Genomic DNA, 14,640 nt, shown 5'->3' with positions numbered 1-14,640 from the left:
GGTAGTGAGGTTCAGACACTGGGGAAGGAGAAGAAGAGGATCAGATCATACCAGATGTCAGGATCTGTGCCTTTGTTATCCTTCACCCCATGGCTGTAATTAGCAGCTTCCAGGGGATCTGAATGCAAATGTAGTTTTCATTGACATACACATCTGACATAGTACACAGCAGACAGAAAAATGAAAAAAAAATATGGCTTCCATGTGATACAATATGGCTGCTATGTTCTGCATATTACCGTACATATCATAATCACCACATATATCCTCACACTGTACATAGTGCAAAACGGGCAATAGAGGGGAGCATAGATAAATGAGCAGTTCAACACATTGTACAATCAGAGGTGGGTTGGAGGAGGTGCCCCAGTTATATCAAATATTAAAAACCATTTGAAATATATAAGCAGTCTAACTTTGGGTGAGGAGTGGGGTATAGTTAAAAGTATTTGGCAAAAAGGAGGCAATGCGTTTTGTGGGCCTTACCCACTTCCTTGGGTCTGCAGTACTGTGTCTGTAAGGCACTGTCACGGAATAGCCGTGAGAAACGCAGGTGAATCTAGAGAATTCACAGTCGCTTTCCTGATCGCTCCCTGTCGGATCTGTGTAGTCAGGCAAGCGATCCGAAAATGACATTTTTGTGTTGTTTTAAATCCAGAGATCTGTTCCCCGGTGAGCCAAAGCAGTCCCCTCACCCCTCCGGAATGTCGCACGTGGCTGGACTCCCTGTGGGGCCCAGCTCATTCCCCCTACAGCAGATGTCCCCATGAAAAGGACCAGGAAACTGTCTCCACAGGGGGGCCATAGAAAGCCAGCCGATCCGGCACCAAGCATGGGCCATAAGGAAAGCATGGGTGATATGATTTCCTGTCGGCTTACGAAAACCGTATGTCGCACAGCTATAAAATTCATATCGTCTTGTCCGGTAAAATCTGGCCATCGTGCTGATATGAAATTCCTTGGGATAGACCGTCCGGTTATCGAGATATGAATCTTCTCAGGAGCCTGACCCGCTGGCTTAGCCGTGTCTGATGTCATATTAATCTGTATTTTCCAACAAGTCTGAAGCTGTTACCCCCCTAAATGTAACATGTATGGTTCAGGAGTTACAGCAATTCATAAGTTTAGCTCTAAAATCTCTCAGAGGGAATGAACTGTCATTTGCTGGTAGCTCAGAGGGGGCTGGCACTGCCACACCCCCAAACCAGCTTCATCAAAAGCACAGAGCCAGCAGGCGGGCTGGGTCCTCCACACTGAACCATCTTGCACTCATCAGATGCCAGCTTGAGGATATGCTGGCATCCACCTGGTCTGAACTCTGAACTCTGGACTTTGAAACCAAGGACTTTATGATTCTTCCCACAATAAGGACATCTTTCCAGGAACTAAGTATTTTTCTCCCTTCTTTTATTTTTCATACTGGCTATTACTGTTTTCATAATTGTTGATTTTCATAATTGTCTGTATATATTAATTATTTATATTGCGTGAATAAACGACTTTCCCCAAGTCATTCACTGTTTCGCTACCCTGCTTATCAGCACACACAGAACTGATCCCGGGTCTCTGAAGATACGCTACTGTTTGTTTGTTGTTGGCTAGACAGAATATCGTGTGTTTAACCGTTTTATTCGCAGGATTAGTCAGTCAGTTAGTGGGCCCCACGGTCCCATAGTAACCGCGGTGGTGGCAGTTTACTCTGAACCAGTGGGTGACGTTGTAATCACCCGTGTCTCACAGGCGCCCTCCTGGTTTGTCCGCGGCCAATTCTTAACGGTTCCTGCGCATTGACGGCGACCAGAGTTCGCACGATCTGTGCGCTGGCATCGTTTAGAAGGCTAAGTGCGGTCAGCCACGGAGGGCTCCTGTGACAGTGTTAGGCAGCGGTTGGGATCTGTGTTGTGCTGAAAGTATCTGCGATAGCGCTAGCGCTATCGAGAAACGAACTAATTCGTTGGTGTAGCTGGAAGGCAATATATTTTTTATATATACAGAGAGACTGTGTAGCCAGTACCCCTTCCCCAAAGTTTTATTTTATTTGGCATGGAAATGTCCGGGAACTACCAGAACATGTGCCTAGCAGACCTGGAAAATCTTTGCGAAGAGAGGGGCATTGGCATCCTCCGCAAGACAAAACGGGACCTGATAGCAGACTTGTCCAGATGGGATGCCCAGCAACTGCGGGAGCCGGGAGTGTCCGCTGAGGTGGATACCAGCCCATCTGACAATCAAGGGGAACCAGAGGCTGAAGATCTTAGGCGTACAGAGGTTGAGCATCCTGCGGGCCCTGTTGCAACAGTTACGCCAGAGACTGTCAGTATGGACCCCAATCCCAGAGTTTCTGACATTACTCGCCCGGAACTGGCCAGTACTGGACTGTCCATGGGTGCTGACCCGGTAATGCAGCAGGCATTACAAAAGCTGATGGAGACTGACCTGGACAAGTACATGCAGTACATGGAAGCACGAGAGGAACGGGAGCGCCAATCTGCAGAACGCAAAGCTGCTGCTGCTGCTGCTGCTGCTGAACGCCACGCGGAGAGGGATGCCGCAGAGGCGCGGGAGAGACGACAGCATGAGCTCAACATGGCAAAGGTGCAACAGGCCAGCCGGAGTTCACCGCCCAGCCTCCCTGCTGAAGGAGCTGCAGCACCCGTAAGTGCAAAATTTAAATTTGCTAATATTGAAAAAGACACTGACATTGACTTGTTTTTGCGGTCTTTTGAAAAGGCATGCCGTCAGTATCGTCTGTCCCAAGACCAGTGGGCCAGACATCTGACACCTTTGCTGCGCTACAAAGCGCTTGATGCTTTCGCAGAATTGCCTGCGGAAAAGGATAATGATTATGATGCTATAAAAGACGCTATCATTACTAAGTACCAGCTGACGCCAGAAGCCTATCGGAAAAAGTTCAGGGCCTGGCAGAAAAAGTCTTCTGATTCGTACCGAGATGTGGCCAGCAGCTTGCTCACCACACTCCGCCAGTGGACGCTAGGCCTCACCAAAGGGTCTTATGGCGTCCTGGAGGACTTGATAGTCCTCGAACAATTTCTGAACATTTGCCCTGCTGATGTACGACAGTTTGTGTTAGAACGCAGGCCGGCTTCAGCCACTGTCGCTGCAGACCTTGCTGAGACTTTTGCAACTACCCGGGTGGCTGATACCCGCAGAACTGTCCCATCCAGCTGGAGAGGAGGTCAGCCCAATACCTCGGCAGACCCTCCTGCCCCTGTGAGCCGTCCGCCACAGAGGCCACCCAGCGCAGCTGCTGCACCCAGGCCTGCAGCGCCTGGAGAGGTCACCTGTCACTACTGCCGCCAGCCCGGACACATGAAATTCGACTGTCCGGAGCGGAGACAGACACCACCAGCACCTGGATCATCTGCATCACCTGCACCTCACCCACAGCAGAGGCAGCCCGCCAGCGAACCACAGCCTGGATCATCCGATTTTGTCATGTTTGCCCGCGGAAAGGAAATCCGCGACCGAACCGACCAGCAGCAACTTGTTAGAGTGAACGGCAAAGTTGTCACCGGATTTCGAGACACCGGAGCTGACATCACGTTAGTTCACTCACATCTTGTGCCAAAGGAGAGCATCAGCTCCAGCCGATCCCTTGCCCTTACTGGAGTAGAGGGCACCCTTTTCCACATAGCCCACGCAAGAGTGAAGCTGGATTGGGGAGTGGGAGGGGTCCACGAAAGGGTTGTTGGGGTTATGAAGGATCTCCCAGTCCCTGTGTTGCTTGGGACTGATTTGGGCAAGCTTGTGTCCTACTATGAACCTGCCACGACCGCCTTGTCGCTCACGGAAGGAGACGGACTCTCCACCCACCACCAGGTACTTTATACACTTGGGGGAGCACCAGGGGGAGGTGGGTTGAATGTGCCCAGTTCAAGGGTACCAGGTTCAATAGTGCCTGCTTCAAAGGCACCTGAGTTTGATGTACAGACTGTCTGTTGTGATGATGCTGTAACTGTACCTGAGTTTACTGTACAACCTATCTGTAATGAAAAAATGTCTATACCTGTCAATATCATTACTGCATGCAATGATGATTTGAGTACTGTCCGTCTGTGCCATTCTGACAGTGTACCGGTGCTAGCAGTACCGCGCAGCTGCACTGCTCAGAACCTGGGCTCAGAACAGGTGGAGGGGGTTCCGGCCTCCTCCCCCTCCTCTGACCGCAGGGATGAGACCTTTCAGCCGCTGGCCTCGTGTGACATGAGCCAGTTGGCTGAAACTGACAGCGCCGTATTCTCAGCTGCACTACAAAGTGACCCAAGCCTGGAGGTGCTCAGGCAGCAAGCCGCTGAGCCCCTCACAGACGGGGCCGCTTTCAAGGTGTACTGGGAAGGTGGGAGACTGTACAGTGAGTCTGTACAGCCCCCTACAGGTAGATCCCACGCGAATACCAAGTGGCTTGTGGTCCCGAGTGCGTTCAGGGGACATGTGCTGAAATCCGCACATGGTAATCCTCTGACAGGGCACTCGGGTGTCCGGAAGACACTCGCCGGTATTCGGAACCAGTTTTATTGGCCCCGGATGAACAGGGATGTAGCAAACTACTGCAGGGCATGTGCCGTCTGTCAGGAGCTGGGAAGGTCCAGGGATTCCCGCGGGGTTCCCTTAGGTCCACAGCCACTCAGCAGGGGAACCCTGCGTGGGCTGGCTGTTGACCTAACCAACCCACTGCCTGTTGTCAGCAGTCCCGGCAGGCACCACGTCCGACTGCAGTGGCGCAAACGCCCTGTCCAGAACGGTCCATGTTGGGTCAACCCTGAGGGTAGCAGACCGCGACCGGTCCAGGGGAACCGAGCCACAGGCTCCAATAGGTTTCCCTGCCGCACCGGCAACCCGAGACCCGTCAGCCAGGTTGGCCGACACCGGAACGCTGATGGGCTGTCCTGGTGTCAGGGGGAACTAGGCCCAACAGCGCCAATGGCTGCTACGACGGATGTCTTGCTGACAACCCTCTACACAGCGTCAGGAAAGGGAGGTGTCACGGAATAGCCGTGAGAAACGCAGGTGAATCTAGAGAATTCACAGTCGCTTTCCTGATCGCTCCCTGTCGGATCTGTGTAGTCAGGCAAGCGATCCGAAAATGACATTTTTGTGTTGTTTTAAATCCAGAGATCTGTTCCCCGGTGAGCCAAAGCAGTCCCCTCACCCCTCCGGAATGTCGCACGTGGCTGGACTCCCTGTGGGGCCCAGCTCATTCCCCCTACAGCAGATGTCCCTATGAAAAGGACCAGGAAACTGTCTCCACAGGGGGGCCATAGAAAGCCAGCCGATCCGGCACCAAGCATGGGCCATAAGGAAAGCATGGGTGATATGATTTCCTGTCGGCATACGAAAACCGTATGTCGCACAGCTATAAAATTCATATCGTCTTGTCCGGTAAAATCTGGCCATCGTGCTGATATGAAATTCCTTGGGATAGACCGTCCGGTTATCGAGATATGAATCTTCTCAGGAGCCTGACCCGCTGGCTTAGCCGTGTCTGATGTCATATTAATCTGTATTTTCCAACAAGTCTGAAGCTGTTACCCCCCTAAATGTAACATGTATGGTTCAGGAGTTACAGCAATTCATAAGTTTAGCTCTAAAATCTCTCAGAGGGAATGAACTGTCATTTGCTGGTAGCTCAGAGGGGGCTGGCACTGCCACACCCCCAAACCAGCTTCATCAAAAGCACAGAGCCAGCAGGCGGGCTGGGTCCTCCACACTGAACCATCTTGCACTCATCAGATGCCAGCTTGAGGATATGCTGGCATCCACCTGGTCTGAACTCTGAACTCTGGACTTTGAAACCAAGGACTTTATGATTCTTCCCACAATAAGGACATCTTTCCAGGAACTAAGTATTTTTCTCCCTTCTTTTATTTTTCATACTGGCTATTACTGTTTTCATAATTGTTGATTTTCATAATTGTCTGTATATATTAATTATTTATATTGCGTGAATAAACGACTTTCCCCAAGTCATTCACTGTTTCGCTACCCTGCTTATCAGCACACACAGAACTGATCCCGGGTCTCTGAAGATACGCTACTGTTTGTTTGTTGTTGGCTAGACAGAATATCGTGTGTTTAACCGTTTTATTCGCAGGATTAGTCAGTCAGTTAGTGGGCCCCACGGTCCCATAGTAACCGCGGTGGTGGCAGTTTACTCTGAACCAGTGGGTGACGTTGTAATCACCCGTGTCTCACAGGCTCCCTTCTGAGTTGTCTGCGGCTAATTCTTAACAGTTCCTGCGCATTGACTGCGACCAGAGTTCGCACGATCTGTGCGCTGGCACCGTTTAGAAGGCTAAGTGCGGTCAGCCACGAGGGCTCCTGTGACAGGCACCGTTTCCACTTGTGCGCCGGCATGCGTCTTGCGAGACGCGATGTCGGGACAGCTGCTAGTGTCTTGCAGCTGAATCCCTCTAGCTGCGCTATGCACAGCTATGGGATTTGGACTGTGATGCACAGAATTATGCTGCGGTCCTCAGATTTTTCCTCGGCCACGAATTCGGATGCTCTGTATAGAGTTCTATAGGCTGCTAAATTTCATTTTTGCACAAATGGAAATCTAGCCTAAGACAAAAAGCACAGATTTGGAGCACCCATTTATATAAAGTTAGAGATTGCCCAGCAAGCTTATGGTGAACCAGAACTCCGATGTAAGGGGGTTTTAAGAAGGGGAATTTCAATTTTTTTTTCCAATTTAAATATGCACTCCAAGTCCATGCTTTTAGTCTTTCAGACACTGTACAGTTGATTTGAGAAAACTAGTAAGACCAACGAAATGCACTTTTTATGTCCAATACATTTTCATATACCCCACTCCTTGCTCAAAGTACTAATTATTTATTTTAAACAGTTATTAAATATTTCATATAGTTGGGGGCGTCACCTCCCACCCATCCCAGTCTTCCCCTAGTTAGGGGGCACCCTCTTGTGTCTGATGTTTTGTTTATTTCTGGGAGCAGCCGACAACAATATAAAAGAAGAATCCGTGCGGAGGAGGAATTCTCCACAGGCTTTCTATGGTGGGTGCCACCCACCTGTGTAAATAGCACTCACTTGGTTCCTTTTTCCAAGTTCTGTAAATACTGAACTATAGGAACAGGAAACACTAGGGGAGGTCCCTGTTCCTTGAGCTTACAATCTAGAGGGTAGTGAGGTTCAGACACTGGGAAGGAGAAGAAGAGGATCAGATCATACCAGATGGCAGGATCTGTGCCTTTGTTATCCTGCTGGTGGCAGCACTGGTGAACTTTGGCATGGACTTCAGCTGGCTCTCGTCATGTTGGGAGCTGTGCAGTTCCCCAGCTCGCCAGCAGATGGAACTGTGAGGAGATGCTGGCCAGTCACCTGATCAATGTGCTGCATATTTAAAGGTGGCCACATATCATAAAATGTTTTAAATATCTGTTCAATTCAAGAATAGCAATCAATTTTTCTGACTGATTGTAACATTTTAAAAACCTGACCAATGTACCACACACGTGTAAAATGTTTCCTCAATTATGACAAAAATGATTGGAAGCTCAGAGAAAATGGCTTGGGTGTATATATTAATAAATTGACAATCTACCACACACCATTCAATTTTTATAACATTTTTCAGAAAAATCCAGCACTTCAGATCGATTTTTGATCGAAAAAAATGGGAAATCCGATCGTATTTCTTGCTCAAATGAAAAAAAAGCTTAAGATTTTTTTAGAAATCCGATCTTTTTTAACGAATTGCTGTAAAATCGGATCATTTTATTGATAGTCCGACTATTCTTGCCTCCTGTTATATTCCTTGCCTACTGATAATTTCTGATTGCCTGGTTTCATTATTTTAGCCTGTCTAACTTGTCTCTTGCATGCCGATTTGGTTTATCCACTCCTGAATACATCGTGAGATCTGTGTTCCTGTGTGTGCTTTTGTATATATTGTGTGATCTGTGTTATTGCCTAATTGTTGTATTATATCTGTATAGTTAGTTAGTTAGATGGGTTCTGGTATTGTGATTCGTCGTGTTTCTCGGATTGTATGATTGTATGTGTATGGTGGATGTATATTTGAATTGCTGCACCTTTGTAAATAAACACGTTTTCACCTTCTAATCCAACCTGTACAGATCTCAGTATTTTCTTATATGGGGTTTCTTCCTCTTGTCTTGATAAGAAGCTGCATGTTTAGATCCTTACACCACATCATATTTTCAGATGCCAATATTTCAAATAAAATTTTAGGTTAACTAACTTGGCTTTCTTTTTTTCTCCATTTGAAACTACAAGAAAAGTGCTGATTTTACCCCAATACATTTATGTTTAGACACATTTGGTATTGCAGGTCACTCTGAAGAACCTTTTCTGTGTATTTCAGGATTCTGCGCTCTCACCCCCCTGTGCTGCTAGCAGTGGCGCACTCCGTTGCTCGAAGGGTCTCTGCCTTTGTCAGACAAGTAGATTTTGCCATTGACTGGATTGGAGTGGAGGCTGGAAAATGTCTGTACAGGTACAGTCAAAGATGTTTATCAATGTATTGGACCAGAAATTAAGTTATTAATAATTTTAGATACCGCAAAACATCACATTTGCACTTCAGTTATCTGCTGACCCATGCTTAGGTGGTCCGGCTCCTGCAGTCTCATGATGATTTGTTTAAAGTGGACCCAAACTTTTGTACAGTCTATAATCCACGCAAAATTGCTCAAGAGACTCGCTTCTCTGTGTCCTCTCTTTTTGTTTAGCCACCTCAGAGTGTCCAATAAGTTATCTGCAGCTGTGAATCAGAACTGTGAGCCCTACCACGGCTCTCTGCTCATAAAGTAAACACTGAAGCTTAACCCTTTCAGTGCTCCCAGGAAAGTGAAACCAAGTTAAACTTCAGGGTTTTTTTTGAGAAATTCAATAAATTGCAATTATTCTTTCCCCTAAAGGATAACATGCTGTGGATAATCTTTTACAGCAGAGAGGAAGTTCTGAAAAATTTATATTTAAATGACAGCATTCCCAGAGCCCAAATTAACAGTCACTTCTTTTAAATGTATTTTTTTGTATACTTGTATACTTTTGTATGATCATACTTTGGCTATCATTCATAAAAGTGTGTTCGGTAAAGAAAATCTGTGCGGGAAACACCACATTCGGTATGTTAGACTTCTGTGTGCTCATTCATAAAAATGTTTACAGTTGCGATAGCAGTGTGGCGATTTCCCGAACTAGGCTGTCGGTAGGCTGGCATAACAGGAGAAGCTGCCCGAGTCCCTCAGTGCGCTGCTCTCACTGCTGCTGCTTGGGAGGTCTGTTTCCAATGACTTATCTGTAATCCGCATGCTTATCTGTATTTCCAAGGGAGCGGTATTCCCCGTCCTCATACCGCTTGCTCTAATCTTTATGAATTGACATTTTGTTACATTTGTTAAGATAATCACCGCACAAGGCGGTAATTTATCATTCTGTTTGGGAATGTCAGCTTTTCGTGCGGAAACAGCCTTTATGAATAGACATTTTACTAAGTGCTCGGTAAAGTCTGCTGTTTTCAGCATTTCCGCATGCGGGAATGCTTTATGAATGATAGCCTTTGTGTTCTTTTTCTGACATCTGTGCTTTACTCTCCAGAAAGGAGGACCCCTCTGACTGTACATACATTGCCTTAAATGGCCGCCTGCGTTCAGTGATCCAGCACCCTGATGGGAAGAAATGTGTAGTAGGAGAACACGGCCGGGGGGAGCTGGTTGGAATGGTAAGAGAAGGGTTTTTTACTTGTCCTCTATGGGCTGTGTCTCTGACTCTTAACCAGCCGGGCGGTATGGACGAGCTCAGCTCGTCCATCACCGCCGGAGGCTGCCGCCAGGGGTGCCTCTAGTCATTTTGTCACTCCAGGCGAGAAAACCTGTGGCGCCCCCCCAAGCCCCTCCCCCCCCAGGAAAATAATCATAATGCAGCATCGTTTCACCAGAAAATAATCATAATGCGGCAGTGTTTCATCCGAAAATAATAGTAATTATCGTAATTCAGAATCGTAATTCACCAGAAAATAATCGTAATGTGGCAGCGTTTCACCGGAAAATACACTTATTGCAGCAGCATTTCACCAGAAATTAATCATAGGGCAGCAGCGTTTCACCAGAAAATAATCGTAATGGGGCGCGTTGTCAGAAATTAATCGTAATGTGGAAGCGTTTCACCAGAAAATACACGTAATCCGAGCAGAGGGAAAGAGTAGAGAGGGAGAGGCAGCATAAGATGAAAGAGGGGGGCAGAGGAACAGAGAGGGGGAGGGATAGCATAAGATGGAAGAGGGTGCAGAGAAACAGAGGGGGGAGGGAGAGACAGCATAAGATGGAAGAGAGTGCAGAGGAACAGAGAGGGGTAGAGACAGCATAAGATGGAAGAGAGTGCAGAGGAACAGAGAGGGGTAGAGACAGCATAAGATGGAAGAGGGGGCAGAAGAACAGAGAGGGGAGATGGAGAGACAGCATAAGATGGAAGAGAGTGCAGAGGAACAGAGAGGGGTAGAGACAGCATAAGATGGAAGAGAGTGCAGAGGAACAGAGAGGGGTAGAGACAGCATAAGATGGAAGAGGGGGCAGAGGAACAGAGAGGGGAGAGGGAGAGACAGCATAAGATGGAAGAGAGTGCAGAGGAACAGAGAGAGGTATAGACAGCATAAGATGGAAGAGGGGGCAGAGGAACAGAGAGGGGAGAGGGAGAGACAGCATAAGATGGAAGAGAATGCAGAGGAACAGAGAGGGGAGAGGGAGAGACAGCATAAGATGGAAGAGGGGGCAGAGGAACAGAGAGGGGAGAGGGAGAGACAGCACAGCACTAAAGCACAGGTTTACAGCTTTACCAGCCTACAGCCTAACCAGCTTTCAAAGAAAACTCTAGTATCAAAAGAGCAGGGCACATTCTAGCAGTTATAACAGTACTGGGAGTCTGCACACAGGACAGGAAATGTTCTTAGCAGCCTGCCTGCATACCTTCTCTTCTGCCTGTGCATGCAGTTTATCATCTCTGGAGTAGTGATGGGTCGTTCGCGAACGAGCCGGCTCTAAGAGCCGGCTCTTTGCTGCGAACGACAAGAGCCGGTTCTCAGTTTTGAAACAGTCGATGCCTCAGCCGCCCCACAGAGCTCTGCTTTGCTCTGCAATAAAGGGCGCTGAGGCATGTTGGGAGATGTAGTCCTCCTCTTGCAGCTTGTTGGAGTGTATGGGGCGGAGCAGAGCAGTAGCAGGAGGGATTGCCCCAGTCAGAGAAGCAGTCTGGAATTGTCATGGAGACGGGGCGGGGCTTTTACTCCGATTCTGAGTGGTGTTTAGTGATATTTAATGAAGAGCCGATTCAGAGCCGTAAGAGCCAGTTCTTTAATGGGAGCCGATTCAGAAGAGCCGATTCTCTGAAAAGAGCCGCAATTCCCATCACTACTCTGGAGCAGAAACTTCCCTTCTCCCGGGCTGTGTTGCTGTCTTGTGCTGGGGGCGGGGCTCCAACACGGACACATCACATTCTTCTCTCTGTGACTGCATCTGTCCCCTGGCTGTCTCGCTCCAGTGTCTGTGTGCAGCCAGTGACACAGGTGTGGGGTCAGACTGTCGGGGGCATAAGCTGGCTGGCCGCTGGCTCCTGGTTTGACTGGCGTGGGGCGGAGTTAAAGGCTGGGCCACACGAGGTAAACACTTTACCTGTGTGGCTACTGAGAAGAAGGGGCGCGGCTTTAAAGAATGAGCCTGGCAAAGAAGAGCAGTATTGATTGCTCTATTGGCTGGGGAGAAGTGGAGGTGGAGGCATTGCTGAGCACATGGTAGCGTGCCGAGCACCGGGGACTGAGTCGGGAGGTAATATAATATAAAAGAAAAAACATGGTCACAGTAGCAGCGGCGGAGGAATGCGCCTCACCACCTCATGGCGCCTCACCACCTCATGGCGCCCCAGGCAACCGCCTATACTTGCCTGGTGGGTGAGACGCCTCTGGCTGCCGCTCAGGCCCTGCTGGGCCGATTTTCTTCAAATAAAGAGCAGCACACGCAGCCGGCACTTTGCCAGCCGCGTGTGCTGCCTGATCGCCGCCGCTCTGCGGCGATCCGCCGAGAGCAGCGGCGAAAGAGGGTCCCCCCAGCCGCCTGAGCCCAGCGTAGCCGGAACAAAAAGTTCCGGCCAGCGCTAAGGGCTGGATCGGAGGCGGCTGACGTCAGGACGTCGGCTGACGTCCATGACATCACTCCGCTCGTCGCTATGGCGACGATGTAAGCAAAACAAGGAAGCAAGGAAGAACGCCTCCGGAGCGCCCTCTAGTGGGCTTTCATGCAGCCAACTTTCAGTTGGCTGCATGAAATAGTTTTTTTTTTATTTAAAAAAAACCCTCCCGCAGCCGCCCTGGCGATCTTAATAGAACGCCAGGGTGATTAATGCTTTAAAGAGGTTTTTTTTGTATTTTTAAATTAAAAAAATTAAACCATTGGGACATTATAATTACAATATCTGGCAATTGGATATTAGAATATGCAGCCGTAAAGCTGGACATACACTGGTGGAACTGTGGCCAATTGACGTTTGGATACGTTTTTTAAAATAAGAAAGTGGTTTGTCATTGCCAGTGGAGGCGTGAGAACTGTTCAGAAAGTGAGTCATAATGCCAGTCCTCTTCTGCCCTCCACCTAGCTCATACATGTCATACTCCGGCCCGCAGGCCAAATATGGCCCTTATAGCCATTCAATTTGGCCCTCAAGTGGTTTCCCTTCTTTGCATTATGTTTGGCCCACTCTAAACCACCAGGGAAGCTACATTGGAGGTGAAGCCCTAGATCACCAGAAAAGCCATATGGGGAGTGAGGGGGGATGCACTAAACACCGAGGAACTGTATAGGGGAAAGATTGGGGGCCACCTGGGAACTTTATAAGGGAGGAAGGTGGCCAGTAGACAATGAGGTTGGCCCGCAACTATTTTCCAGTGTACAATTTCGGCCCTCTTGTATTTGAGTTTTACACCCCTGACCTAGCTGATGATGCCCATGTTCAGAAACACTGAATCATAACTGAAATGTATAATATAACTGAATATAAATATATAATATAACTAAAATCCACTTGATTCTTGTACAGTTTCCATCATGTCAATCAAACACCAAAATCGATCAGTGTATGGCCACCTTAAAGAGAAACTGTAAGGATATTTTTTTTTTTTTAAGTTTGCTGCTAAACTGCTTTTAGATCTTTGTTTCAGTTGTTTATGGATTGTATTGAAATATAATTATAAGCACGTCATACATTTCAAAGGCTTTTATTGACAATTACATGATATTTATGCAAAGAGTCAGTATTTGCAGTGTTGGCCCTTCTTTTTCACAACCTCTGCAATTCGACTGGGCATGCTCTCAATCAACTTCTGGGCCAAATCCTGACTGATAGCAACCCATTCTTTCATAATCACTTCTTTGAGTTGGTTTTTGTTTATCCACCTGCCTTTTGAGGAATGACCACAAGTTCTCAATGGGATTAAGATCTGGGGAGTTTCCAAGCCATGGACTTTAAGGTTGTGGTCCCCGAGCCACTTAGTTATCACTTTTGCCTTATGACACAGTGCTCCATCGTATTGGAAAATGTATTGTTTTTCACCAAAATGTTGTTGGATTGTTGGAGGAAGTTGCTGCTGGAGGGTGTTTTGGTACCATTCTTTATTCATGGCTGTGTTTTTTGGCAAAATTGTGAGTGAGCCCACTCCCTTGGATGAGAAGCAACCCCACACATGAATGCAGGCCCGGCCCTAGACTTTTTGCCGCCTGAGGCAAGCTTTAAGCAAACCCCCCCCGTGGGTGTGAGGGGCCGCCGGAGCTGGAGGGGATAGCGGGCAGGAAGGGGGTATTGGGCCTAGCGGCGGGGAGGGGGGCCGGACCCCCCCCCTCCCTCGCCTGGGTCCCCCATCCTCCGCTCCCCTCCAGCTTTAAAAAGTTGCGTGGCTGGCTGGCTGGCTGCAGCTGTAAGAAGCAACTGGCGGGGATCACTCACCTCTTCCTCGTTCCAGCCTAGCCTGCGCTCCACTGACGTCACTTCCTGCTACGCCGCAGGAAGTGACGTCAGTGGAGCGCACGTTGGAACGAGGAAGAGGTGAGTGATCCCCGCCGGTTGCCTCTTACAGCTGCAGCCAGCCAGCCACGCAGCTTTTTAAAGCTGGACGGGAGCGGAGAAGGGGGGGACCCAGGCGAGGGAGGGGGGGTCCAGCCCCCCTCCCCGCCGCTAGGCCCAATACCCCCTTCCTGCCCGCTATCCCTTCCAGCTCGGGCGGCCCCTCACACCCACGGACGGGTGGGTGCCGCCCCCCCAGAAGTGCCGCCTGAGGCAAAAGTTTCACCCCGCCTCATGGGCGGGCCAGCCCTGCATGAATGCTTTACTGTTGGCATGACGCAGAACTGATGAACTGATGAACACTCACCTTTTCTTTTCCTGACAAGCCTTTTTCCAGATGCCACAAACAGTTGGAAAGGGGCTTCATCAGGGGGGAATATGACTTTGCTCCAGTCCTCAGCAGTCCATTTACCATACTTTCTGCAGAAGATCAATTTGTCCCTGATGTTTTTTTGCTTCTTTGCTGCCCTTCTTGACACCAGGCCATCTTCCAAAAGTCTTCGCCTCACTGTGCGTGCAGATGTGCTCACA

General features: G+C 48.7%; 1 protein-coding gene across 5 annotated transcripts in view; it reads left to right on the top strand.

Moving 5' to 3' along the window:
• Positions 1 to 14,640, top strand: part of LOC137562822 (patatin-like phospholipase domain-containing protein 6) — a 119,779-nt gene that overhangs the window by 58,694 nt on the left and 46,445 nt on the right. For all 5 annotated transcript variants that reach the window (XM_068274551.1, XM_068274552.1, XM_068274554.1 and 2 more), the window contains 2 exons: positions 8,369 to 8,500; positions 9,607 to 9,730. In XM_068274551.1, coding sequence (XP_068130652.1) covers positions 8,369 to 8,500; positions 9,607 to 9,730 — 256 coding nt within the window. The remainder of the gene's footprint in view (positions 1 to 8,368; positions 8,501 to 9,606; positions 9,731 to 14,640) is intronic.

This window comes from Hyperolius riggenbachi, chromosome 3 (genome assembly GCF_040937935.1).
Source record: "Hyperolius riggenbachi isolate aHypRig1 chromosome 3, aHypRig1.pri, whole genome shotgun sequence".
Classification (NCBI taxonomy): Eukaryota; Metazoa; Chordata; class Amphibia; order Anura; family Hyperoliidae; genus Hyperolius; species Hyperolius riggenbachi.
The sequence above is the reverse complement of the archived record's forward strand: the minus strand, read 5'-3'. Positions and strand labels throughout refer to the sequence as shown.